Source organism: Rattus norvegicus, chromosome 1, assembly GCF_036323735.1.
Source record: "Rattus norvegicus strain BN/NHsdMcwi chromosome 1, GRCr8, whole genome shotgun sequence".
NCBI lineage: Eukaryota > Metazoa > Chordata > Mammalia > Rodentia > Muridae > Rattus > Rattus norvegicus.
Window position 1 is genome coordinate 102,494,899 of NC_086019.1, and position 27,835 is coordinate 102,522,733.

Below are 27,835 nucleotides of genomic sequence, written 5' to 3' on the forward strand. Positions count from 1 at the left end.
CATAAATTTCGACTTGTTTTTAATCATGACACTGGGCCTCAGATGCAAAGCCTAGGGGAGAAAAGATTTATATAACTCTCATTGGCAATGAAGTAAGTGTCTTTGAGAACTTGTGGGCGACTAATGCCACAGCTGTACTCATTAACAGAAAGAAGAAGCACAAAATGTTCACAAACATGTGAACTAAATATATACCTACAGGGCAGCATTGGATATGTGTCCATCAGTCTTATAGCTGTGAAGATATATATGTTATTAGAATGCTCTGGATTTTTACCTTTGGGTTCCTATATATTCCCAATTTTTTGTGTGCCCTTACTGACAATGAATGCTATGTAACAAGCAAGGATTATTTTTACCATGAAGGAGATGTGACAATTGGTGCATTTTTCCCTCTTCATATTTTGTACACAGGCAACAAAGTTTCTCATAAATATGAACCATACAATTTACAAGATCTTCATATACAGTAAGTACAATTATTCATTTTAAGAGTTCAGAATTTTTATGATTTATTGGATATATAGATTAAAACTTCCTGTAGTTTTGTACAATCCTTCTTTTCCATTGTCAAATCTTCAAGTATACTTCCTTGTGTATATTTTCCTCTTTCAAAGGGAAAAGTGACAATTTTGATGTTATTCATTTTGTCTTCCCTGTGGCTCTTCAATATCCATGATTTTTCTTTGTCATGCTTGTAACACCACATATTTTGAATATTTTCAGGATTATGATTTTAGAGTATGACTTATGATTTAATCTAAGTATGACCTTGAACTTCTGGGTTTTCTATAAGTCCCGATGTGCAATTGAGGGAAGAGATGATGTAACTGAGTGAAGAGATTCCTGAGTGCTTAGAATGTTACTAGAGTGACAAGTACTATGTTACATCCAGCTGATTTCAGAAGAGGACTGTCATCATTAAAATTTGAGAGTACTTTCTACTCTACACATGTCATTGTCTATAATTTTTTTCATTTAATTTGGATGGGGTTTTTTGGTTTTTGGTTTGTTTTTGTTTTGTTTTGGTTATTTTTTTTGGCCTTAAACTTTTTGCTCAGACAGATTTTAAATGTTTATCTTATTGCCTTACATGTTTCTAGTGTTTTTCCTTCTTTATGTGTGTGTGCTCCCAAAATACTCTACCTGAAAGCATGGCCACTTAAAGGTGTTTTTAGGCTTTTCTGAAATTTGCAATATTAAGAAATAGTGTCAGAAAAGTCTGATTTCTTGGGAAAGTAATTTAAAAATTAAGTTTTTCTCTTTATAGAGGAGATAAAGTGTGTTTATCCAATGGAGTTATCCAAAATGTTAATGGATCTATTTAAAAAGACAATGAAGTAGTGCAATAGAGCTTTTAAATGTCTTTAAACATATGAGAAAATCAATAGGAAGAAATTATATAAAAAGAAAGAAAGAAAGAAAGAAAGAAAGAAAGAAGGAAGTAAGGAAGAAAGAAAGAAAAGGATTGTGTTCAGTGTGACATTACCATGCAACTGTTAAATCTTGGTGGGGTGTAAAGCTAAAAATCAAAGAAAGTAGAAGAAGAAATATGTTTGGAAGTAAAAAATCATGAGATATTTGGGGTCTTGATACATTTAGTATGAAACTAACATAGCAAAGATGGTCAAAGAGCAAAAATTGTGTATCTACATGCTGTAATTCCTATCTCAATGAGGAAATTCATGGTTAACACAATTGCTTAAGGATCACATCTTAAATAACTTCACAAATATGTGTTATGTGCCTAGCAGCCAGAGGGCACTGGATTTTGGGTGGATCTCCTTCTATTTCATCATAATTAAGGTCTTTTCTTACTCTCCTTTCCCTCTCTACTCTACTTTCAGCAGTCCAGGTACCATTGTACATGTGTATGTGGTATTTTGTACACAATGTAACAACAGGCCCATATGTGGAAAGAGTATACTTTCAGGTACATGAGCCATAAGTAGCTGGCTATTCCATGATGAATAAAAGCATTGTATCCTATAAAAGTATTCATTTTATAATCAAATTTTTATATTCAAAAATAAAATCAAAGTAGTTCATTACTTGGAAAGAATATTTTCACTACAAAATATTAACAATCTTGCCTTATACAATTCCTAGACATATTTTTCTGCATATGCTTATATTTGTATTATAATTTCTCTAGTAAAAGAATAGAAAAATTGAGCTCCTACAAGTTTTCTAGGACATTGCTCTGGTGCCTAAAAGGGATCTGAGATTGCTTTGTCCATTTTATCTTTTGGTGTATTAGCAGTGAAAATAGTTCTACCACTAAATATATCTTTTTTTTCCTTTAATTTCTTTTTTTCTTTATTCAGTCTAATCAATTGCATTGTGTATACCATTCTATCGGGACTTTCACAGTGATCTATATTTAGTCCATTCATTACAATGAACTACTTGGGATATAAAATGCTTGGGACCATTTATTATTTGTACTAAAAATGATCATAATGTAGTTATCAATAAAATTCTAAAAGGGATGTTTGACAGCATGGCAATGCATTTTAAACTTTAGATTTTAGAAGATCTATAAGATCATAGACATATAAAGCAGCTCTTCCCGTAGCTATTCAAGAGGTAATTTTTGAAACCGTTTAGAATCTTTAAAGTTTTTAGGTTTCTTTTTTTAATTTATTTAATACTTAATAATAATTCTTTGGTTTCCGGGCAAACATGCCCCTCCCCCCTCCCCTTCCTTATGAGTGTTCCCCTCCCAACCCTCCCCCCATTGCCGCCCTCCCCCCAACAGTCTAGTTCACTGGGGGTTCAGTCTTAGCAGGACCCAGGGCTTCCCCATCCACTGGTGCTCTTACTAGGATATTCATTGCTACCTATGAGGTCAGAGTCCAGGGTCAGTCCATGTATAGTCTTTAGGTAGTGGCTTAGTCCCTGGAAGCTCTGGTTGCTTGGCATTGTTGTACATATGGGGTCTTCAGCCCCTTCAAGCTCTTCCAGTTCTTTCTCTGATTCCTTCAACAGGGTCCTATTCTCAGTTCAGTGGTTTGCTGCTGGCATTCGCCTCTGTATTTGCTGTATTCTGGCTGTGTCTCTCAGGAGCGATCTACATCCGGCTCCTGTCGGTCTGCACTTCTTTGCTTCATCCATCTTGTCTAATTGGGTGGCTGTATATGTATGGGCCACATGTGGGGCAGGCTCTGAATGGGTGTTCCTTCAGTCTCTGTTTTAATCTTTGCCTCTCTCTTCCCTGCCAAGGGTATTCTTGTTCCCCTTTTAGAGAAGGAGTGAAGCATTCACATTTTGATCATCCGTCTTGAGTTTCATTTGTTCTAGGCATCTAGGGTAATTCAAGCATTTGGGCTAAAAGCCACTTATCAGTGAGTGCATACCATGTATGTCTTTCTGTGATTGGGTTAGCTCACTCAGGATGATATTTTCCAGTTCCAACCATTTGCCTACGAATTTCATAAAGCCGTTGTTTTTGATAGCTGAGTAATATTCCATTGTGTAGATGTACCACATTTTCTGTATCCATTCCTCTGTTGAAGGGCATCTGGGTTCTTTCCAGCTTCTGGCTATTATAAATAAGGCTGCGATGAACATAGTGGAGCACGTGTCTTTTTTATATGTTGGGGCATCTTTTGGGTATATGCCCAAGAGAGGTATAGCTGGATCCTCAGGCAGTTCAATGTCCAATTTTCCGAGGAACCTCGGGACTGATTTCCAGAATGGTTGTACCAGTTTGCAATCCCACCAACAATGGAGGAGTGTTCCTCTTTCTCCACATCCTCTCCAGCATCTGCTGTCACCTGAGCTTTTGATCTTAGCCATTCTCACTGGTGTGAGGTGAAATCTCAGGGTTGTTTTGATTTGCATTTTCCTTATGACTAAAGATGTTGAACATTTCTTTAGGTGTTTCTCAGCCATTCGGCATTCCTAAGCCGTGAATTCTTTGTTTAGCTCTGAACCCCATTTTTTAATAGGGTTATTTGTCTCCCTGCGGTCTAACTTCTTGAGTTCCTTGTATATTTTGGATATAAGGCCTCTATCTGTTGTAGGATTGGTAAAGATCTTTTCCCAATCTGTTGGTTGCCGATTTGTCCTAACCACAGTGTCCTTTGCCTTACAGAAGCTTTGCAGTTTTATGAGATCCCATTTGTCGATTCTTGATCTTAGAGCATAAGCCATTGGTGTTTTGTTCAGGAAATTTTTTCCAGTGCCCATGTGTTCCAGATGCTTCACTAGTTTTTCTTCTATTAGTTTGAGTGTATCAGGTTTGATGTGGAGGTCCTTGATCCACTTGGACTTAAGATTTGTACAGGGGGATAAGTATGGATCAATCTGCATTCTTCTACATGTTGACCTCCAGTTGAACCAGCACCATTTGCTGAAAATGCTATCTTTTTTCCATTGGATGGTTTTGGCTCCTTTGTCAAAAATCAAGTGACCATAGGTGTGTAGGTTCATTTCTGGGTCTTCAATTCTATTCCATTGGTCTATCTGTCTGTCTCTGTACCAATACCATGCAGTTTTTATCACTATTGCTCTGTAATACTGCTTGAGTTCAGGGATAGTGATTCCCCCTGAAGTCCTTTTATTGTTGAGGATAGCTTTAGCTATCCTGGGTTTTTTGTTATTCCAGATGAATCTGCAAATTGTTCTGTCTAACTCTTTGAAGAATTGGATTGGTATTTTGATGGGGATTGCATTGAATCTGTAGATTGCTTTTGGTAAAATGGCCATTTTTACTATATTAATCCTGCCAATCCATGAGCATGGGAGATCTTTCCATCTTCTGAGGTCTTCTTCAATTTCTTTCTTCAGTGTCTTGAAGTTCTTATTGTACAGATCTTTTATTTGCTTGGTTAAAGTCACACCGAGGTACTTTATATTATTTGGGTCTATTATGAAGGGTGTCGTTTCCCTAATTTCTCTCTCGGCTTGTTTCTCTTTTGTGTAGAGGAAGGCTACTGATTTATTTGAGTTAATTTTGTACCCAGCCACTTTGCTGAAGTTGTTTATCAGCTTTAGTAGTTCTCTGGTGGAACTTTTGGGATCACTTAAATAAACTATCATATCATCTGCCAATAGTGATAATTTGACTTCTTCTTTTCCAATCTGTATCCCCTTGACCTCCTTTTGTTGTCTGATTGCTCCGGCTAGAACTTCAAGAACTATATTGAATAAGTAGGGAGAGAGTGGGCAGCCTTGTCTAGTCCCGGATTTTAGTGGGATTGCTTCAAGTTTCTCTCCATTTAGTTTAATGTTAGCAACTGGTTTGCTGTATATGGCTTTTACTATGTTTAGGTATGGGCCTTGAATTCCTATTCTTTCCAGGACTTTTATCATGAAGGGGTGTTGAATTTTGTCAAATGTTTTCTCAGCATCTAATGAAATGATCATGCGGTTTTGTTCTTTCAGTTTGTTTATATAATGGATCACGTTGATGGTTTTCTGTATATTAAACCATCCCTGCATGCCTGGGATGAAGCCTACTTGATCTTGGTGGATGATTGTTTTGATATGCTCTTGGATTCGGTTTGCCAGAATTTTATTGAGTATTTTTGCGTCGATATTCATAACGGAAATTGGTCTGAAGTTCTCTTTCTTTGTTGGGTCTTTGTGTGGTTTAGGTATAAGAGTAATTGTAGCTTCATAGAAGGAATTCGGGAGTGATCCATCTGTTTCAATTTTGTCGAATAGTTTGGATAATATTGGTATGAGGTCTTCTATGAAGGTTTGATAGAATTCTGCACTAAACCCGTCTGGACCTGGGCTCTTTTTGGTTGGGAGACCTTTAATGACTGCTTCTATTTCCTTAGGAGTTATGGGGTTGTTTAACTGGTTTATCTGTTCCTGATTTAACTTCGGTACCTGGTATTTGTCTAGGAAATTGTCCATTTCCTGTAGATTTTCAAGTTTTGTTGAATATAGGTTTCTATAGTAAGATCTGATGATTTTTTGAATTTCCTCTGAATCTGTAGTTATGTCTCCCTTTTCCTTTCTGATTTTGTTAATTTGGACACACTCTCTGGGTCCTCTCGTTAGTCTGGCTAAGGGTTTATCTATCTTGTTGATTTTCTCAAAGAACCAACTTTTGGTTCTGTTGATTCTTTCTATGGTCCTTTTTGTTTCTACTTGGTTGATTTCAGCTCTGAGTTTGATTATTTCCTGCCTTCTACTCCTCCTGGGTGTATTTGCTTCTTTTTGTTCTAGAGCTTTTAGGTGTGCTGTCAAGCTGCTGACATATGCTCTTTCCTGTTTCTTTCTGCAGGCACTCAGTGCTATGAGTTTTCCTCTTAGCACAGCTTTCATTGTGTCCCATAAGTTTGGGTATGTTGTACCTTCATTTTCATTAAATTCTAAAAAGTTTTTAATTTCTTTCTTTATTTCTTCCTTGACCAGGTTATCATTGAGTAGACCATTGTTCAATTTCCACGTGTATGTGGGCATTCTTCCCTTATTGTTATTGAAGACCAGTTTTAGGCCGTGGTGGACTGATAGCACACATGGGATTATTTCTATCTTTCTGTACCTGTTGAGGCCCGTTTTTTTACCAACTATATGGTCAATTTTGGAGAAAGTACCATGAGGAGCTGAGAAGAAGGTATATCCTTTTGCTTTAGGATAGAATGTTCTATAAATATCCGTTAAGTCCATTTGGCTCATGACTTCTCTTAGTCTGTCTACGTCTCTGTTTAATTTCTGTTTCCATGATCTTTCCATTGATGAGAGTGGGGTGTTGAAATCTCCCACTATTATTGTGTGAGGTGCAATGTGTGTTTTGAGCTTTAGTAGGTTTCTTTTACGTATGTAGGTGCCCTTGTATTTGGGGCATAGATATTTAGGATTGAGAGTTCATCTTGGTGGATTTTTCCTTTGATGAATATGAAGTGTCCTTCCTTATCTTTTTTGATGACTTTTAATTGAAAATTGATTTTATTTGATATTAGAATGGCTACTCCAGCTTGCTTCTTCTGACCATTTGCTTGGAAAATTGTTTTCCAGCCTTTCACTCTGAGGTAATGTCTGTCTTTGTCTCTGAGGTGTGTTTCCTGTAGGCAGCAGAATGCAGGGTCCTCGTTGCGTATCCAGTTTGTTAATGTATGTCTTTTTATTGGGGAGTTGAGGCCATTGATGTTGAGAGATATTAAGGAATAGTGATTATTGCTTCCTGTTATATTCATATTTGGATGTGAGGTTATGTTTGTGTGCTTTCATTCTCTTTGTTTTGTTGCCAAGACGATTAGTTTCTTGCTTCTTCTGGGGTATAGCTTGCCTCCTTATGTTGCGCTTTACCCTTTATTATCCTTTGTAGTGCTGGATTTGTAGAAAGATATTGTGTAAATTTGGTTTTGTCATGGAATATCTTGGTTTCTCCATCTATGTTAATTGAGAGTTTTGCAGGATACAGTAACCTGGGCTGGCATTTGTGTTCTCTTAGCGTCGGTATGACATTTGTCCAGGATCTTCTGGCCTTCATAGTTTCTGGCAAAAAGTCTGGTGTGATTCTGATAGGTCTGCCTTTATATGTTACTTGACCTTTTTCCCTTACTGCTTTCAATATTCTTTCTTTATTTTGTGCGTTTGGTGTTTTGACTATTATGTGACGGGAGGTGTTTCTTTTCTGTTCCAATCTATTTGGAGTTCTGTAGGCTTCTTGTATGCCTATGGGTATCTCTTTTTTTAGGTTAGGGAAGTTTTCTTCTATGATTTTGTTGAAGATATTTACTGGTCCTTTGAGCTGGGAGTCTTCACTCTCTTCTATACCTATTATCCTTAGGTTTGATCTTCTCATTGAGTCCTGGATTTCCTGTATGTTTTGGATCAGAAGCTTTTTCTGCTTTACATTATCTTTGACAGTTGAGTCAATGATTTCTATGGAATCTTCTGCTCCCGAGATTCTCTCTTCCATCTCTTGTATTCTGTTGGTGAAGCTTGTATCTACAGCTCCTTGTCTCTTCTTTTGATTTTCTATATCCAGGGTTGTTTCCATGTGTTCTTTCTTGATTGCTTCTATTTCCATTTTTAATTCCTTCAACTGTTTGATTGTGTTTTCCTGGAATTCTTTCAGGGATTTTTGTGTCTCCTCTCTATGGGCTTCTACTTGTTTATTTATGTTTTCCTGGAATTCTTTCAGGCATTTTTGCGATTCCTCTCTGTAGGCTTCTACTTGTTCTCTAAGGGAGTTCTTCACGTCTTTCTTGAAGTCCTCCAGCATCATGATTAAATATGATTTTTAAACTAGATCTTGCTTTTCTGGTGTGTTTGGATATTCCATGTTTATTTTGGTGGGAGAATTGTGCTCCGATGATGCCATGTAGTCTTGGTTTCTGTTGCTTGGGTTCCTGCGCTTGCCTCTCGCCATCAGATTATCTCTAGTGTTACTTTGTTCTGCTATTTCTGACAGTGGCTAGACTGTCCTATAAGCCTGTGTGTCAGGAGTGCTGTAGACCTGTTTTCCTGTTTTCTTTCAGCCAGTTATGGGGACAGAGTGTTCTGCTTTCGGGCGTGTAGTTTTTCCTATCTACAGGTCTTCAGCTGTTCCTGTGGGCCTGTGTCTTGAGTTCACCAGGCAGGTCACTTGCAGCAGAAAAGTTGGTCTTACCTGTGGTCCCGAGGCTCAAGTTTGCTCGCGGGGTGCTGCCCATGAGCTCTCTTGATTCTCTCACGGTATTTGGGTGCAGAGAACTGTTTATCTGGTCTGTTTCCTTCAGGTTCCGGCGGTGTCTCAGGCACAGGGGTCCTGCCGCTCCTGGGCCCTCCCCTACGGGAACCCAGAGGCCTTATACAGTTTCCTCTTGGGCCAGGGATGTGGGCAGGGGTGGGCAGTGTTGGTGGTCTCCTCCGCTCTGCAGCCTCAGGAGTGCCCACCTGACCAGGCGGTGAGGTCTCTCTCCCACGGGGTTTGGGAGCACCACTAAATATATCTTTATCTTATGTATATTTCTCCACTCTTGCCTGTGGCCTTTTAATTGAGGCCTCTATGTCCAAGAATTGCAGCCTGTGGTCTTTTCTCCATACACAGTCAGAATGGCCATTGAGCATCCTTTAAATCCATTCATGGAGGTCTCTCATGTATTGGAGATATATTCAATTATTTGAGAAGCACAACTGTTGTGTGTGCTTTATTGTATTCAATGATATTTTTCAATCTATACTTTATTCTTTAACTGGCATTTGGGTTGTGTTTGCTAGCTCCCCTTTTCTCTGGACAATTAGTAAAGTAGCTATGATAAATAAAGGAAATTTCCAGCAGAGCTGGAACCACAAACAGAGGCAACCCTTCAAACCCATCACCCTCTCTGATGTAAGAGATGTTGTCATGGTTTGCTTAGGTGAGTGCTTATAGCAGTCATTGTCAGGACTGTGGATGTTTTTCTACCATTTATCTCAAACTATCACTTGCACAAATAGTTATAGATAACAGAAATAGATGAAGAAAATATCTAGACCTTTGTGGTTAATTTTCTTTTAAATTAACAGATTAAAATTTATTTAATTGTATGATGTTTCAACTTTATCTCCTCTAATTGAATAAGTAGATAATTCATGGAGTAGTATCTAATTTTCAGTGTAAGTTGTATAATGTAGTAAACATTTAGAGATAATACAAGAAATTTTTCAGAATTCTGACATTTTCTGCAGATTTGTCTGTATGTTCTGTTATGATCACTATTCTAATAAGAATCTTGTAAATAACCACTTATTAAGATTATTTTTAGTAGTCATTACCTTATACTTTTGTTAAACTATTATTACCAAGTTCTTAACATTTGAAGATTTTTTAAATCTTATTCCTGATTAGTTTTATATCCACTAGACACAAACTAGGGTCACTGGAGAGGAGGAAGTCTCAATTGAGTAATTTTTTCAATAAGATTGGTTATAGGCAGATCTGTAGGGTATTTTCTTAATCCTTCCTTGGTGTGGGAAGACCCAATCCATTATGGGTGGGGCGCCACCTCTGCAAATGTGGCCCTGGGTTCCAAAAGAAAGGAGACTGAGCCAACCTCTGTGCACAAAACAATAAACAGCATTGCTCCATGGCTGGTGGATCAGCTCCTGTGTACAGGGTTCTGCCTTACTTGAGTGCCTGTCCTGACTTCCTCTAATAATGAACAGCAATGAAGAAGTAAAAGCTAAATATGTTGCAAAGTTTTGTATCAACTTGAAACATGCTAAAGTCATCTGAAAGGAGGGGGGAAGATAAGTTAAGAAAATGTCTCTATTAGATTGGCTTGTAGGAAAACTTGTAATAGTATTACTCAGCCCATTGTAGGTGAAGCCATTTTGAGGCTGGTAATCATGAATTCTATAAGGAAGCAGGCTGCAAACCACATAATGAGCAAGCCAGTTAGTAGAACCACACTGTGGCCTCTGTATCATCTCCTGCCTCCACTTTTTGACCCTGTTTGATATTTTGTCCTAATGTCTCTCAGAGATGGATTATGGTGTGCAGGTAATCAACTAATAAAGCTTTCCTCCTCACCTTGCTTTTGGTCATGGTGTTTCACCACAGCAATAGTAATCATAATAAAGATACCAAAATACCTTTACCCCTTAGTTTGCTTTTGGTCATGGTGTTTCATTCAATAAAAAATAACTAGCTAAAATACTTTGTTTCACTTTAAAAAACTTAGTGTGGGGTGGTTGGGTGCGGTGGGAGGAAGTTTCATATGATATTACACTGGTTTTCTTGGGTTTTTAAATTTTTTTTATTTTGAAACAGTTTCTCTAACTCATATAGCCCTAGTAGTCCTAAAACTTACTATGTAGACCAGCTGGCCAAAGTTCTGTTTTCTTCTGCTTTTCGCATCCTGTGACTGAAGGAATGACTCCCATTCCCAGGAAAACATTTTTGTTTCTCTCTCTGTCTCTGTCTGTCTGTCTCTGTCTGTCTCTGTCTCTGTCTCTGTCTCTGTCTGTCTCTCTGTCTCTCTGTCTCTCTCTCTCTCTCTCTCTGTGTGTGTGTGTGTGTGTGTGTGTGTCTCTCTCTTTCTTTGTTTGTTTCTTTCTTCATTCTTTCATGTAGCCCTGGCTGTCTTAAAACTATGTACACCAGGCTGAACTTAAAATCAGAGATCTATCTGCTTTTGCCTCTTGGGTGATGGTATTAATAGTGTGTACCCTCAAATACAGGTTCCATGTTTTTTTTAAATATCTGTGTTCTTGCTTTTTTAATTTTCCTGTTTGTTTTTTTAAATACACACACACACACACACACACACACACACACACACACAAGAAAGAGAGAGACAAAGACAAATAGACAGAGAGCATAGATCTGCATGGGTAGTAATATGGGTAGGAAAATGAAAAAATGAGAAAAAAGAAAAATAAATCTGGTCATTTTAGGAAAATAAAGATATTACACATGTTTGTGAACATATAGATACTTTAAATATATTAAAATAAATGTTTAAGCAATCTATAGAATGCATATTTTGAATATCATTGCATGAAAAATAATAACAAGCATAATTTTGTTAAATTTTGACGAATTATACTTGTTTATGACATACCATGCTTTCTCAAAAATTGAATCTAAAATAAAGTGATAAAATCTTGGAAATAATTCCCCATCTCCTTATCATTGCTTTATGTTGGGAAGCTAGGATCACCTGTACTATTTGATCATGAAGTATATAGTGAAATATTAGTGATTGCACTCAATATTGTGTTTGTAAGCTTTGCTTGCATGTATGAAATTATCAAGATGATACATATCATATTTATATATGTATACTTTAAATCTATTTTGTCTATTGACAAAAACTATATTTACTTTTTCTCACAATTCTGACCAAATGCCCTCCATTAGACATACATTTCAAATTTTATTTTTGCCTTGAAAGTCGTTTATTAATTTTTTACTAATTTCATACAAAACATTTTGAGCATATTCACCCATATAAACCCATCTTCTCATATCCCTCTTTTGACCCTTATCCTCTTACCAAACTAATTTTTTCCAATCAAGTACAGTTTGTATTCTATAAGTACTATTGTCACTGGAACCTTCCTTTGAGTATGGTTGACGTCTCAAGGATCACAATAGTGAAGATATAGACTATCTCTCATCTAGTTACTATCGAATCTCAATAGCATTTTGGCTCAGGGTGAAATTTCATGCCTATATTCTCTATGTTGGTATTATGTCTTGTTTGAGCACACATAGTCTTGTAAATGCTTTCACAATCATGCTGGGTTCGAATGTGAACCTAATTCCTTATTCATGGAGTTTTTAAAATATTATCTACACATGAAAGACAAAGCAATATAATGATAAACTAGAGTCCCAGATTTTTTCACATTTTATTTTATTTTATTTTATTTTTTATTAACTTGAGTATTTCTTATATACATTTCGAGTGTTATTCCCTTTCCCGGTTTCCGGGCAAACATCCCCCTCCCTCCGCCCCTTCTTTATAGGTGTTCCCCTCCCCATCCTCCCCCCCTTGCCGCCCTCCCCCCAACAATCTACTTCACTGGGGGTTCAGTCTTAGCAGGACCCAGGGCTTCCCCTTCCACTGGTGCTCTTACTAGGATGTTCATTGCTACCTATGAGGTCAGAGTCCAGGGTCAGTCCATGTATAGTCTTTAGGTAGTGGCTTAGTCCCTGGAAGCTCTGGTTGCTTGGCATTGTTGTACATATGGGGTCTCGAGCCCCTTCAAGCTCTTCCAGTTCTTTCTCTGATTCCTTCAACCAGGTTCCTATTCTCAATTCAGTGGTTTGCTGCTGGCATACGCCTCTGTGTTTGCTGTATTCTGGCTGTGTCTCTCGGGAGAGATCAACATCCGGCTCCTGTCGGCCTGCACTTCTTTGCTTCATCCATCTATTCTAATTGGATGGCTGTATATGCATGGGCCACATGTGGGGCAGGCTCTGAATGGGTGTTCCTTCTGTGTCTGTTTTAATCTTTGCCTCTCTATTCCCTGCCAAGGGTATTCTTGTTCCCCTTTTAAAGAAGGAGTGAAGCATTCACATTTTGATCTTGAGTTTCAATTGTTCTAGGCATCTAGGGTAATTCAAGCATTTGGGCTAATAGCCACTTATCAAGGAGTGCATACCATGTGTGTTTTCCTGTGATAGGGTTACCTCACTCAGGATGATATTTTCCAGTTCCGACCATTTGCCTACGAATTTCATAAAGTCATTGTTTTTGATAGCTGAGTAATATTCCATTGTGTAGATGTACCACATTTTCTGTATCCATTCCTCTGTTGAAGGGCATCTGGGTTCTTTCCAGCTTCTGGCTATTATAAATAAGGCTGCGATGAACATAGTGGAGCACGTGTCTTTTTTATATGTTGGGGCATCTTTTGGGTATATGCCCAAGAGAGGTAGAGGTGGATCCTCAGGCAGTTCAATGTCCAATTTTCTGAGGAACCTCCAGACTGATTTCCAGAATGGTTGTAACAGTCTGCAATCTGACCAACAATGGAGGAGTGTTCCTCTTTCTCCACATCCTCGCCAGCATCTGCTGTCACCTGAGTTTTTGATCTTAGCCATTCTCACTGGTGTGAGGTGAAATCTCAGGGTTGTTTTGATTTGCACTTCCCTTATGACTAAAGATGTTGAACATTTCTTTAGGTGTTTCTCAGCCATTCGGCATTCCTCAGCTGTGAATTCTTTGTTTAGCTCTGAACCCCATTTTTTAATAGGGTTATTTGTCTCCCTGCAGTCTAACTTCATGAGTTCTTTGTATATTTTGGATATAAGGCCTCTATCTGTTGTAGGATTGGTAAAGATCCTTTTCCAATCTGTTGGTTGCCGTTCTGACCTAACCACATTGTCCTTTGCCTTACAGAAGCTTTGCAGTTTTATGAGATCCCATTTGTCGATTCTTGATCTTAGAGCATGAGCCATTGGTGTTTTGTTCAGGAAATTTTTTCCAGTGCCCATGTGTTCCAGATGCTTCCCTAGTTTTTCTTCTATTAGGTTGAGTGTATCTGGTTTGATGTGGAGGTCCTTGATCCACTTGAACTTAAGCTTTGTACAGGGTCATAAAAATGGATCGATCTGCATTCTTCTACATGTTGACCTCCAGTTGAACCAGCACCATTTGCTAAAAATGCTATCTTTTTTCCATTTGATTGGAAGTTTTATTGAACATAGGCTTTTATAGTAAGATCTGATGATTTTTTGAATTTCCTCTGAATCTGTAGTTATGTCTCCCTTTTCACTTCTGATTTTGGTAATTTGGACGCACTCTCTGTGTCCTCTCATTAGTCTGGCTAAGGGTTTATCTGTCTTGTTGATTTTCTCAAAGAACCAACGTTTGGTTCTGTTGATTCTTTCTATGGTCCTTTTTGTTTCTACTTGGTTGATTTCAGCTCTGAGTTTGATTATTTCCTACCTTCTACTCCTCCTGGGGGTGTTTGCTTCTTTTTGTTCTAGATCTTTTAGGTGTGCTGTCAAGCTGCTGACATATGCTCTTTCCTGTTCCTTTCTGCAGGCACTCAGCGCTATGAGTTTTCCTCTTAGCACAGCTTTCACTCTGTCCCATAAGTTTGGGTATGTTGTACCTTCATTTTCATTAAATTCTAAAAAGTTTTTAATTTCTTTCTTTATTTCTTCCTTGACCAGGTTATCATTGAGTAGAGCATTGTTCAATTTCCACGTATATGTGGGCATTCTTCACTTATTGTTATTGAAGACCAGTTTTAGACCGTGGTGGTCCGATAGCCCGCATGGGATTATTTCTATCTTTCTGTACCTGGTGAGGCCTGTTTTTTGACCAATTATATGGTCAATTTTGGAGAAAGTACCATGAGGAGCTGAGAAGAAGGTATATCTTTTTGCCTTAGGATAGAATGTTCTATAAATATCTGTTAAGTCCATTTGGCTCATGACTTCTCTTAGTCTGTCTATGTCTCCATTTAATTTCTGTTTCCATGATCTGTCCATTGATGAGAGTGGGGTGTTGAAATCTCCTACTATTATTGTGTGAGGTGCAATGTGTGTTTTGAGCTCCAGTAAGGTTTCTTTTACATATGTAGGTGCCCTTGTATTTGGGGCATAGATATTTAGGATTGAGAGTTCATCTTGGTGGATTTTTCCTTTTATGAATATGAAGTGTCCTTCCTTATCTTTTTTGATGAATTTTAGTTGAAAATTGATTTTATTTGATATTAGAATGGCTACTCCAGCTTGCTTCTTCAGACCATTTGCTTGGAAAGTTGTTTTCCAGCCTTTCACTCTGAGGTAGTGTTTGTCTTTGTCTCTGAGGTGTGTTTCCTGTAGGCAGCAGAATGCAGGGTCCTCGTTGCGTATCCAGTTTGTTAATGTATGTCTTTTTATTGGGGAGTTGAGGCCATTGATGTTGAGAGATATTAAGGAATAGTGATTATTGCTTCCTGTTATATTCATATTTGGATGTGAGGTTATGTTTGTGAGCTTTTCTTCTCTTTGTTTTGTTGCCAAGATGATTAGTTTCTTGCTTCTTCTAGGGTATAGCTTGCCTCCTTGTGTTGGGCTTTACCATTTATTATCCTTTGTAGCGCTGGATCTGTAGAAAGATATTGTGTAAATTTGGATTTGTCATGGAATATCTTGGTTTCTCCATCTATGTTAATTGAGAGTTTTGCAGGATACAGTAACCTGGGCTGGCATTTGTGTTCTCTTAGGGTCTTTATGACATTTGTCCAGGATCTTCTGGCTTTCATATTTTCTGGCGAAAAGTCTGGTGTGATTCTGATAGGTCTGCCTTTAGATGTTACTTGACCTTTTTCCCTTACTGCTTTTAATATTCTTTATTTATTTTGTGCGTTTGGTGTCTTGACTATTATGTGATGGGAGGTGTTTCTTTTCTGGTCCAATCTATTTGGAGTTCTGTAGGCTTCTGGTATGTCTATGGGTATCTCTTTTTTTAGGTTAGGGAAGTTTTCTTCTATGATTTTGTTGAAGATATTTACTGGTCCTTTGAGCTGGGAGTCTTCACTCTCTTCTATACCTATTATCCTTAGGTTTGATCTTCTCATTTTGTCCTGGATTTCCTGTATGTTTTGGACCAGTACCTTTTTCCGCTTTACATTATCTTTGACAGTTGAGTCAATGATTCCTATGGAATCTTCTGCTCCTGAGATTCTCTCTTCCATCTCTTCTATTCTGTTGGTGAAGCTCGTATCTACAGCTCCTTGTCTCTTCTTTTGGTTTTCTATATCCAGGGTTGTTTCCATGTGTTCTTTCTTGATTGCTTCTATTTCCATTTTTAATTCCTTCAACTGTTTGATTGTGTTTTCCTGGAATTCTTTCAGGGATTTTTGAGATTCCTCTCTGTAGGCTTCTACTTGTTCTCTAAGGGAGTTCTTCATGTCTTTCTTGAAGTCCTCCAGCATCATGATTAAATATGATTTTGAAACTAGATCTTGCTTTTCTGGTGTGTTTGGATATTCCATGTTTGCTTTGGTGGGAGAATTGTGCTCCGATGATGCCATGTAGTCTTGGTTTCTGTTGCTTGGGTTCCTGCGCTTGCCTCTCGCCATCAGATTATCTCTAGTGTTACTTTGTTCTGCTATTTCTGACCGTGGCTAGACTGTCCTATAAGCCTGTGTGTCAGGAGTGCTGTAGACCTCTTTTCCTGTTTTCTTTCAGCCAGTTATGGGGACAGAGTGTTCTGCTTTTGGGCGTGTAGTTTTTCCTATCTACAGGTCTTCAGCTGTTCCTGTGGGCCTGTGTCTGGAGTTCACCAGGCAGGTCACTTGCAGCAGAAAAGTTGGTCTTATCTGTGTTCCTGAGGCTCAAGTTTGCTCGTGGGGTGTTGCTTATGAGCTCTCCGCGGCGGCAGCAACCAGGAAGATCTGCGCCGCCCTTTCCGGGAGCCTCTGTGCACCAGGGTTCCAGATGGCGTTCGGTGTTTTCCTCTGGCGAGACCATAATTCTTGAGTGTAGGACATTATCAATCTCATCTGCTGCTTAAAATGCCAATTCTCATTTCAGTTATCCATGAGAAGACTCAAAAATTATGATTTCATAGAAATATTGGCATTTACATTATAAAACACTTCACCAAATAGAAATGTTGTATAGTCTATGGCTTCTTCCTGTGTAATTTTGTGAAATCTATACAGGTATAAGTTTAAGAACTACCAGTTTGTTCTGGCCCTGATGTTTGCCATTGAGGAGATCAACAGAAACCCTCATCTTCTACCCAATACAACTCTTGGATATGATATCTATAATATTCCATACACTGAAAAGAATATTCTTTATAGTGCCTTTCTTTGGCATACAGGGATAATCAATCCCCTTCCTAACTGTGACTGTGGACACAAGAGAAAGTCACCTGCTGTACTCACAGGACCATCATGGTCAGCATCTGCCCATATTGGAACACTGCTACAACTCTACAAAATACCTCAGGTGAGGAATAGAATGTGGGAACTAGGAGACAAATACACTTTGTTGATATTATAGGAATCTGAAAATGTAAAATATGGGGGACTAGAGTTAATCACTTATCATAGAAAAGTACGGAGATACTTAATAGAACCTTATTTCCATTACTTAAAATAGAATGAAAGGAAAAGTGGGTAAGACCAGCTAGGTTATTGGAACTAGAGGCCTGTCGGCAATTTTTGTAGAAAAAAATGTAGTGAGATTACAAGACAAGTCGATCTTCAACTTGACTGTTTCCATCTGTTGATTTTGATCTGAGATTGTGTTTCATGGCCTTATATTTCATGATCTCTTCAGCTCACTTTTGGGCCTTTTGATTCTATCTTGAATGACCAAGGTCAATTTAATTCACTCTATCAGATGGCTCCAAAGGACACATCTCTGTCACTTGCCATAGTCCTTTTGATGCTTCATTTCAGCTGGTCCTGGGTTGGGCTGATGCTCCCAGATGACCACAGAGGTACTCAGTTTCTATCAGACTTGAGAGAAAATATGGAGAGCAATGGCATCTGCATAGCCTTTTTGAAAATGATCCCTGGCACATGGAATGCATTTTCCAATGCATTATGGAAAAATATGGAGAAGATTGAGGAATCATCAGCAAATGTAATAGTTATTTATGGGGATATTATTTCTATACAAGGGTTAATGCGGCATGTTGCACAACTATTAGTTACATGGAAAGTTTGGGTCTTGAACTCTTCGTGGGATATTGATAGCCATTCTGATTATTTTATGTTAGAGTCATTTCATGGAAGTCTCATTTTTTCACACCACCATGAAGAGATGATTGAGTTTATGAATTTTATTCAAACAGTTAATCCCTACAAATACCCAGAGGACAATTATCTTCCTAAGTTTTGGTTTTTGTTTTTCAAGTGTCCATTTTCTAAGTTTGACTGTCATCTTTTGGAGAACTGCCAACCCAATGCTTCTTTGGAATTACTTCCCAGACACATTTTTGACCCCACTATGAGTGAAGAGGGCTACAATATATACAATGCTGTGTATGCTGTGGCCTATAGTCTCCATGAGATAAATCTTCAACAAACACAGACACAACCATATACCAATGAAAAAGGAATGGTATTCTCCCCCTGGCAGGTAATATTTCTTTCTGTGTTTTATAGTATCAGCAATGGGGCATTTTTAGTATTTATAAGGCATTTGAATTTGGTATCCTAAGTGCTAGACTATGTTGTCAATGACAAGGGAGAGAATAATGTTTCTACATCTGGAGTTAAATGCTAAATTCTAAGTAAATGTTCTCTTTTGAAATGGCAGTAACAAGAAAAATCTTAAGCTAATATTAAATTTATATAACATGCTGCCTCACAGTTTTCTTCAAAATATCTCCAGTATGAAAAGTTGAGTTTTCTCCTATATATTTCTCAGGGAAGAGGTCAGAGTAGATCTTTAAGTGTTAAAATGCTCCTCAGCACTTCCACGGGTTATAAAGTTAAGGACCATTTTAAAGTGTACTTCAGACTTTCAGGCCCTCCTTTTAAGGCAGAAGCTCTAAATATATTCCAAAAGTGAATAGGTGAGGTTAGCTTATCAAAGAGATATGAATTAGCTCAATCCATATACGTTGGTGCCTTTGTATCTTGGTTCAATGATTTATATTGTACATATACTGAGACTTTTGAAATTTAATTCAAATTGAAATTCAATTCAAGCATCTTTCATTTGTTGAGGATCTTTGATGGCTCCTTTAAAGGTGCTTCTTATCATGTAGGCTTCAATGAATTGAGGGTCAAGGGGCAACCACGAGGGTTCTTCGAGCTTTTCAAGAGGAGATAATGTGTCAGTGAGAAAGGAATGACTAAGGCATAGTTGTCAGGGAAATCACAAAACTTAGTCTAACTAGAAGTCCAGGTGGATCTTCATTTCTACAGGTTCCACAGAAGGAAGACAGCCTAATGATGTAGAGTCACTCACCAGTTCTCCTGGCCAGTTGGAGTTTTTCAAATATTTTTAAGTTTAACCAGTTCCAACTATAATGTTTGGGTTTGTTTAGGGGTAGATATGCAAGAAAATCCCTGGAGTCATGGTTTCATTTAGAAATGTCTAGATTTGTGCTTATCTATGCCTATCATGATCTCCAGGACACAAGGGAAATTTCAAAATAGGGTCAAATAAGAGAATTTCCTTAAAGAGCAGAAGGACTAGTAAGTTTATGACTTTCCTAAAGACTTAGACATAATTTTCTCTGAAAAAGACATAAAGAATCATAATGCAGAAAGTCTCCAAGAATGCTAGAGGCAGAGACCAAAACCTAAAAAGAAACAGAGTGAAAATGATCCAAGCATTTGGATTACCTTTGCTGGAATTGTGACATACAACTGTCCTAGCTTCATGACTTTCACCATTTCCATTGGACATGACTGTGTCAACTGAGATTTCTTGTAGTACTTTAAAAATGTTTTAGTATGTCATATAATTTTTAACCTGTGTTTTTGCATTTCTTTTAGCTTCTCCCTTTCTTAAAGACCACGATAAAAAAAAGTCATGTGAGAGGACACACAGTAATGGTTGGGGGAAGAAACTTAAATACAAAGTATGACATTCTTAATTTCTGGAATTTTCCAAGTGGTCTTGGATTAAAGGTGAAAGTAGGAACCTATTCTCTAAGTGCTCACCAGGGTGTACATTTCTCTTTATGTGAAGAGATGATACAATGGCCTACAAAGTTTACAAAGGTGAGTTGTGACTTTTCTCACTTCTCTGACCTTTCATAAAACTAAGGTAATTCTCAAGATATGCTGATCATTAGACTCTCTCTCAATACTAATAAATATTTAACTACCATTAAGAATCTTCACATAAAGACTATTTTCTCTTTTCCTTGCTAATGATCAATGGATATGTTTGTTTTCAAGTTTGTTAATGCCCACACATGTCTTAAAAAAGAATGTCTATTACTTACTGCCTCAGAACACTGAAAAATTCGTTTTGTCACCTAGATGAAGAAATTACAGTTATAAAGGTTGCATTTTATTTTCACAGCCTCTGAAAAGGCATAATAGTATGATATGTGCATGCGTGAGTGTGTGTGTGTGTGTGTGTGTGTGTGTTTGTGTGTGTGTGTCTGCAATGCTTGACTTTATTGCTACTTCATATAAATAGTCAACAAAAGCAACTAAGGGGAGGATGGTTTTTTTTTTCCTGCTCTTTGAGCACACATTACATTGTGGGAAAAAATGTTTTAAAAGCCAAAGAAGGTGATAACTTGTTCATAGGTCAGAATCAGAGCAAAGTTAGACAAGTGGTTGCTCACTCCTATCACATTTTCATTCTGTGTGTGACAGTATCCAGTGAAATACTGACCACCATTTTGACGTGGTTCTTATCTCAGGTAAGTTCCCATATAAAACTATGCATGGAGATGCATAAGATTTTCTTCCACAATGAGTCCAAGACCTGTAAATTTGTCAGTCAATATTAAAAACCACTTTCAATATAAAAGATCCCCCTAGTAGCAAGTAAGCATAGATACAAGTTAAATATGAATGCATATCATAACTTTCTTGAGCAGTACTTTAATGACTTATTCTTATAAATATCTTCAGGAATTGGACCAAGGCTTAAACATATAGGCTATGTAGCCACAAAGCAGATAAAATTAGCAATATCAAAATCCATTAGCTTCAATTGTAAGGGAAAGCATTTGAAAATTAACTGCTCAGTTACACTCAGAAATTCTCTATTTACTCAAAATTCTCTATTTACCCAGTCATTTGCTAATAGATTTTATTTCCATCAGATTCCTCAGTCTGTGTGCAGTGAGAGCTGTAGGCCCGGATTCAGGAAAGCTGCCCAGGAAGGCAAGGCTGTCTGCTGCTTTAATTGTACTCCTTGTGCAGAAAATGAGATTTCCAATGAGACAGGTAAATACTGGCTTACAGAGACGTGTCCAACTTATCCACAGTAATCTGCTATACCTAAGCAAATGGGAAAAGACTGGAGATAAGAAGAGAATATCCCATATTCCTTTGCTAGAAATTTAAGCATTGCTACTAGTTTTATTTCCTTTTGAAATCAAACTCTCTAGACATTGAAATCATCCTTGACTTACATTGCTGATCCATTGCACATATTTATCCCTGAATACTCACCTTTCACACACATTAATGGCATTTTTTTTCATTTCACCATGGACACAGTGTTTTTAGAAAAAATTTCTTTATATTTTCAAACAATACACAGTCACATGTAGGATTCACTTAAAACTTGGATTCCCCATACCTTCCTCATCATTATTTCCTGTACGGGGGGTTGTTGTTGTTGTTGTTGTTGTTGTTGTTGTTGATTTACACAGTAGGGAACTGAGCAGTTGGTCATTTCTCCAGTAGATATATTTATTCTCCATCATTGCTAAGTTTCTTTTGTTTTACTTATTTTATGTAAAACCTTTGACTCTATGTTATTGAATGTAGATTCTTCTCTCACACAATATTATCTGGATATATATCCCCTCCCTCCATTTCTTCCAGATACCTTCCCACCTCCTCTCTCATCCTGATCGATGCCTTATCTGTCTCTCATCATAACTGAACATGTTTCTATGAGATAACAATAAAATATAATAAAATAAAATATAATAGTATTTTTAAAAACATCATATCGAAGCTGTAGAAGAAAAGACAGTAGAAAAATAAAATCCAAGAGAGCACTCAAGAATTAGAAACTTGTTTAGGAGTCCCATAAAAGCACTAAACTGAAAGTTTTAGTATATATAAGAAGACCTAGTGCAGACCTGTTTTGGCCTTGTGATGCCTGCTGCAGCCTCTTTGTGTTCATATAAGCATTGCATATTTTTTATAGAAAGCATTGTTTTTCTGGTGTCCTCCTTCTCATCTGTATCCCCTACTCCTGATTCATCTTCTGTGGAGTTTTCTAAACTTTGAGAGGAAAGAATAGACTGAGAAGCACCTCACCTAGAGCTGCCTGTTGTATTCTCTCCCTAACCCCTCTCATCACAATGGATGCACGTCTGTATTCAAACCATTCTGCTGCAATAATAGAGAATGAAGCCTATCTGAATGACTGAATTATGCATTGATCTATGAGTATGGCAGAATACACTAGAAACCATAGCTTGATATCGGTAGTATTAGTTTTACCCAAGGATTTTGATCTATCTAGTTTCTGGTTCCTGGTTTGCTCAAATAGTGTCAGGAATGGGTTCCATGTCATGGAGTCAAATCAGACATTGGTGTGTTACTTCCTCAAGGTTTGTACTGCTGATATCCTAGCATAGCTTGTGGACAGGACTAAACTTAGGTTAAAATTTTTGTAATTGAAAGACTAATCACAGGATAAACCAGGACCCCCTGCATATATGTAGCTGAAGTGCACCTTGGTCTTCATGTGGGTCCTCCAACAACTGATGCAGGGGCTCTCCCACCACTCCATATTTGATGAGTTGTGCTTTGTTATTTTTAGCAATGAGACTTTGCTGTTAGTTTTTGCAGAACAACCTTGTCTGGCAACATCCTGGGTTTTTTTGTTTGTTTGTTTGTTTTGTTTTTTGTTCGTTTTGGGTTTTTTGTTTTGTTTTGTTTTGTTTTTTCTTTTTTGTTGGTTTTTTGGGGGGGTTGTTTTGTTTTGTTTTGTTTTGTGGGGGGGTAAGGGAGGGTGTGTGTGCAGAATCCAGTGCACCTTTTAAACCAAGAACTCATATTCATGAAACCTAATCCCAGTATTCATAGCTTCATTTCTTGACCAGAGATGGCCAGTGGGATTCTGTTTCCATCACTATATGGAAAATTCATTAGGATCACCTTCATACATTATAGGGTGTTTCCCTTGCATTAGGTTTCCATGTTGCTCCCTCAATGCCCTTTGTTTCTAGCTGTCCTTGTTTTCATTCCCTCCCTCAATTCCATCTCACCTCCCACCCACTACATGCTCATCCTATTTTCATCCTCTTTTGCTCAGTCCTCCCATAATTCTATTATTTCATGGAGATTTATGGGACCACCTAGTCCTTTCCTCTTTTCATAACCACTATAATATGTGTCTTTATTATAATCTATTTAACAACTAATATAAGGATATAAGCAAATACATATAATATTTATCTTTCTAGGATTGCCTTACTCAGTTTCATATTTGCTATTTCCTTATGTTTGTCTGGAAATTTCATGATATCATTTTTAACATCTAAGCATTAATACTCTGTTATGTAAATGTATCGTATGTTCTGTATTCATTCTTCTGTTGGAGAACATCTAGTTTGTTTCCAGTTTCTGGTTTTTGTAAGAAGAGAAAAAACAAACATGGTTATTCCAATGTCCTGGTGGTAGGATGAAGCATACTTTGGGTATATTCCCAAGAGCAGTAAGTTTGGATTTTGAGGTAGACTGACGCCCATTCTTCTACAGAAATGGCATATTGGTTTCCATATTTGCTGTACAAGTTTGCTCTTCCACCAACAATGGAAAAGTGTTCTCCTTACTCCACATCCTTGCCAGCATGAGCTACCACTTGTATGGTTGTTCTTAGGCATTCTGACAGGCATAAGATAGAATGGCAATGTAGTTTTCATTTACAGAATATACTTCTGATTTTTCATCCTTAAATTCCTTTCAATTCTTCCCCTTTCCAACCTATACAAATTCATACCCTTTCTTTTTCTCTCCCATTAGAATACAAAAGACATCTAATTCATAATGATAAAATAAAATATAAGAATAAATAAACCAGAGTATTATGAAACAAGCTAACTAAGTAAATAAAGACACAAAGAATAATTGTAAGAATCATATGCAGACATTGACATACATACACAGGCACACACACATACACACACACACACACACACACACATGCACACAAACATGCATATACCCACATACACACTCACATGCAAAGACAAATGCAAACACACATCTTTCATAATTGGACATCCCATGAAAACAAAATCAGAAACTGTAACATATACATGAAGACCTGTGAGGTTAAAAAATTGTCAAGACAAACAATTGTGAGATAGTAAAATATTTCATTTTCCCACTGAATTAATTTTGTATTCGTCATCAGGGACCATGTAACTGCATTATTGAATGTTAGTCGAATGATAAACTAGGGATATCTGTATGTGCTTGAGCTAGTGAAACTAAACACACTGAAGTAAAAGCACTGCTAGCTCCAGGATATTCACAATATAATTCTTGTATCAGAATGAATTCAGGGAAATTAAATCTTGTACAGAGTAAGTGAAGCCTGGGAACTAGATGAGAAGAATTAAGGTAGCATATGAGTTGGAAACAAAAAAAGGTAAATCAAGCATATATAACATGTAAGTCATTAATTAGGTTGTATATTTAGACACTGAAAATAATTACAAAAAAGTATTTCTTTAAAAAATTTTTATTTTTTATTCCCATTATTTACTATTTCATTTGAGAATCCTCTGTTGAGAATTCTCTTTTTAGCTCTGTATCCCACTTTTTTTCATTAAAATCTTTTTATTATTATTATTTTACATCCTAACTGCAGTTTGTATCCCACTTTTTAATGGGTTTATTTCACTTGTTGGTATCTAATTTACTGAGTTCTTTGCAAATTTTGTATATTAGACCTCTGTCAAATGTACAGTTGGTGAAGATCTTTTCCCATTCTCCAGGCTACTGTTTTATCCTATTGATGGTGTGCTTACTCTAGCAAAAGCTTACATTTCAGGAGGTCAAATTTATCAACAGTTGATCTTAGTGCCTGTGCTATTGGTGTTCTGTTTAGGAAGCTTTCTCATGTGCCAATGAGTTCAAGGCAGTTCCTCATTTTATCTTCTAATGTGTTTAGTGTGTCAGATTTTATGATGAGATCTTTGATCCATTTGAACTTGAATTATGTGCAGAAATTTGCATTCTTCTACCTGTAGACATTCAGTTAGACCAGGACCATTTGTTGGATATGCTTCCCTTTTTCCATTGTTTAGTTTTTGCTTCTTTGACAAATATCAAATGTTCATAGATGTGAAGGTTTTCTTTTGAGTGTTTGTTTCTATTCCATTGATCATGTATTTGTTTTTATGCCAACACCATGCAGTTTTTATTACCATTGCTTTGTAGTATAGCTTGAAATCATGGATGAGATACTTCTAGAAGTTCTTTTCTTCTGCAATATTGTTTTAAATACCCTGAGTTTTTTTGGTTTTTTTTTTTGTTTGTTTTTTTTCACATGAAGTTGAGAGCTGCTCTTTCAAGGAATGTAAAGAATTGTTATGCAATTTTGGTGGGAATTGCATTGAATCTATAGATTGCTTTTAGCAAAATGTCTGCATTTACTAAGCTAATCCTCCTGATCCATGAGCAGGGGAGATCTTCCCATCTTTTGATATCTTCCTCAGCTTCTTTCTTTATCAGAAACCTAAATTTCTTATCATACAGGTGTTTCACTTGCTTGTATATAGTTACAGCAAGATATTTTACATTATTTGTGGCTACTGTAAAGGGTGTTGTTTCCCTAATATTTTCTTAGCCTAGGTACTGTTTGTTTAAAGAAGGCCACTGAATTTTTTGAATTAATTTCATTTAATCACTTTTGTAAAGGTGTTTTTCAGCTGAAGGTTTTCTCTGGCAGAATTTTTGGGATCATGTATGTATTTTATCATACCATTTGTGAAAAGTAATGCGATAACTTCTTCCATTCCCATTTGTATACCTTTCATCTTCTTTAGTTGTCTTATTGCTTTACCTAGAAATGCAAGTACTATATTGATTAGATAGGGAGACAGAGTACAACCCTGTCTTGTATCTGATTTTAGTTGTATATCATTAAGTTTCTCTCCATTAATTTAATCTTGGCTATTGGATTGCTGTATATTGTGTTTATTATCTTCAGGGATGCACCTTGTATCTTGGATTTCTCCAATAGTTGTAACATAAAGGGGTATCGGATTTCCCAAGATTTTTTTCAGTATCTAGTGAGACCATGTGACTTTTTTCCTTTCAGTTTGTTTATATGGTAGAATACCTTGACAGATTTTGTATATTGAACTTCCCCTGCATCTTTGTGATGAATCCTACTTCATGATGATGGATGAAGCTTTTGATGTCTTTTGGTATTCAGTCTTGTGAACTTTTTAATGAGTGTTTTGGTATCCATGTACATTAGACAAATTGCTCTGAAGTTCACATTCCTAGTTGAGTGTCATTTAGGTATTAGGGCTCATAAAATGAGTGTTCCTTCTGCTCTATTTAATGGACAAGTTTGAGGATTATTAGTATTAGCTCTTCTTTGAAAGTTTGGTAGAATCCTTTGCTAAAACCATCTGGTTGTGGGCTTTTTGGTTGGTATATTTTAATCAAAGCTCCTATTTTCTTAGAGGTTATAGGATTGTCTAATTGGTTTACCTGATCTTGATTTAGCTTTGGTAAATGGTATCTATCTAGAAAATGGTCGAATTTGTGTAGTGTTTCAGATTTTGTGGAGTGAAGGCTTTTGGAGTAGGACTTAATGATTTTTTTAATTTCTTCAGTGTCTTACAATGACCAGTCTCAGCTTAGAGAAGGGTTCCTGAGAGAAGGGGTATCAGAGAGTAGCAAAAAGTATGACTTGAAGTCAAATCGTGAGTTCCAAGCTGATAGCCTATCTTCTGCTGGACATGGTTCCCTAGGAAGCTCTCTGTAGATAGCTCTTGGGTCTGTAGTTTGCTCGTGACAGCTCTCTCTCTCTCTCTCTCTCTCTCTCTCTCTGTCTCTGTGTCACTGCATCTCTATCTCTGTCTCTGTCTCTACCTCACTGAATCTCTGTCTCTGTCTGTCTCTGTCTCTGTCTCTGTCTCTCTGTCTCTCTCTCTCTCTCTGTGTGTGTGTGTGTGTGTGTGTGTGTGTGTGTGTGTGTGTGTGTGTGTCTCGCCAGCTTTCTGTTTGAGACAGCTCTCTCTTGCTATTAAAAATTTCTAAATGCTCTCTGGATAGCTCGTGGATTTTCTCACCAAAGTCAGAAAAGCTTCTATAAAAACTGCATTGATTTTTAAATCAAGTTAGAAATCCTATTAGAAAAATTCTAAAAGTATTTCTTAAGTTTTCTGATTAAAACGAGAAACTAAGAAAACATTCTAATATATCCATGCTCAATCTTGAGACAACATCTTTTTTTTATTAATTTGAGTATTTCTTATATACATTTCGAGTGTTATTCCCTTTCCCGGTTTCCGGGAAAATATACCCTTCCCCCTCCCCTTCTTTATGGGTGTTCCCCTCCCCATCCTCCCCCCCTTGTCGCCCTCACCCCAACAATCTAGTTCACTGGGGGTTCAGTCTTAGCAGGACCCAGGGCTTCCCCTTCCACTGGTGCTCTTACTAGGATATTCATTGCTACCTATGAGGTCAGAGTCCAGGGTCAGTCCATGTATAGTCTTTAGGTAGTGGCTTAGTCCCTGGAAGCTCTGGTTGCTTGGCATTCTTGTACATATGGGGTCTCGAGCCCCTTCAAGCTCTTCCAGTTCTT

At 37.3% G+C, this 27,835-nt stretch overlaps 1 protein-coding gene across 1 annotated transcript in view; it reads left to right on the top strand.

The window, feature by feature from the left end:
- Positions 1–260: 260 nt before the first annotated feature.
- Positions 261–27,835, top strand: part of Vom2r38 (vomeronasal 2 receptor, 38) — a 61,548-nt gene continuing 33,973 nt past the window's right edge. The window contains exons 1-5 of the mRNA NM_001099476.1: positions 261–469; positions 17,047–17,338; positions 17,672–18,478; positions 19,849–20,076; positions 21,141–21,264. Of these exons, the coding sequence (NP_001092946.1) occupies positions 261–469; positions 17,047–17,338; positions 17,672–18,478; positions 19,849–20,076; positions 21,141–21,264 (1,660 nt within the window). The remainder of the gene's footprint in view (positions 470–17,046; positions 17,339–17,671; positions 18,479–19,848; positions 20,077–21,140; positions 21,265–27,835) is intronic.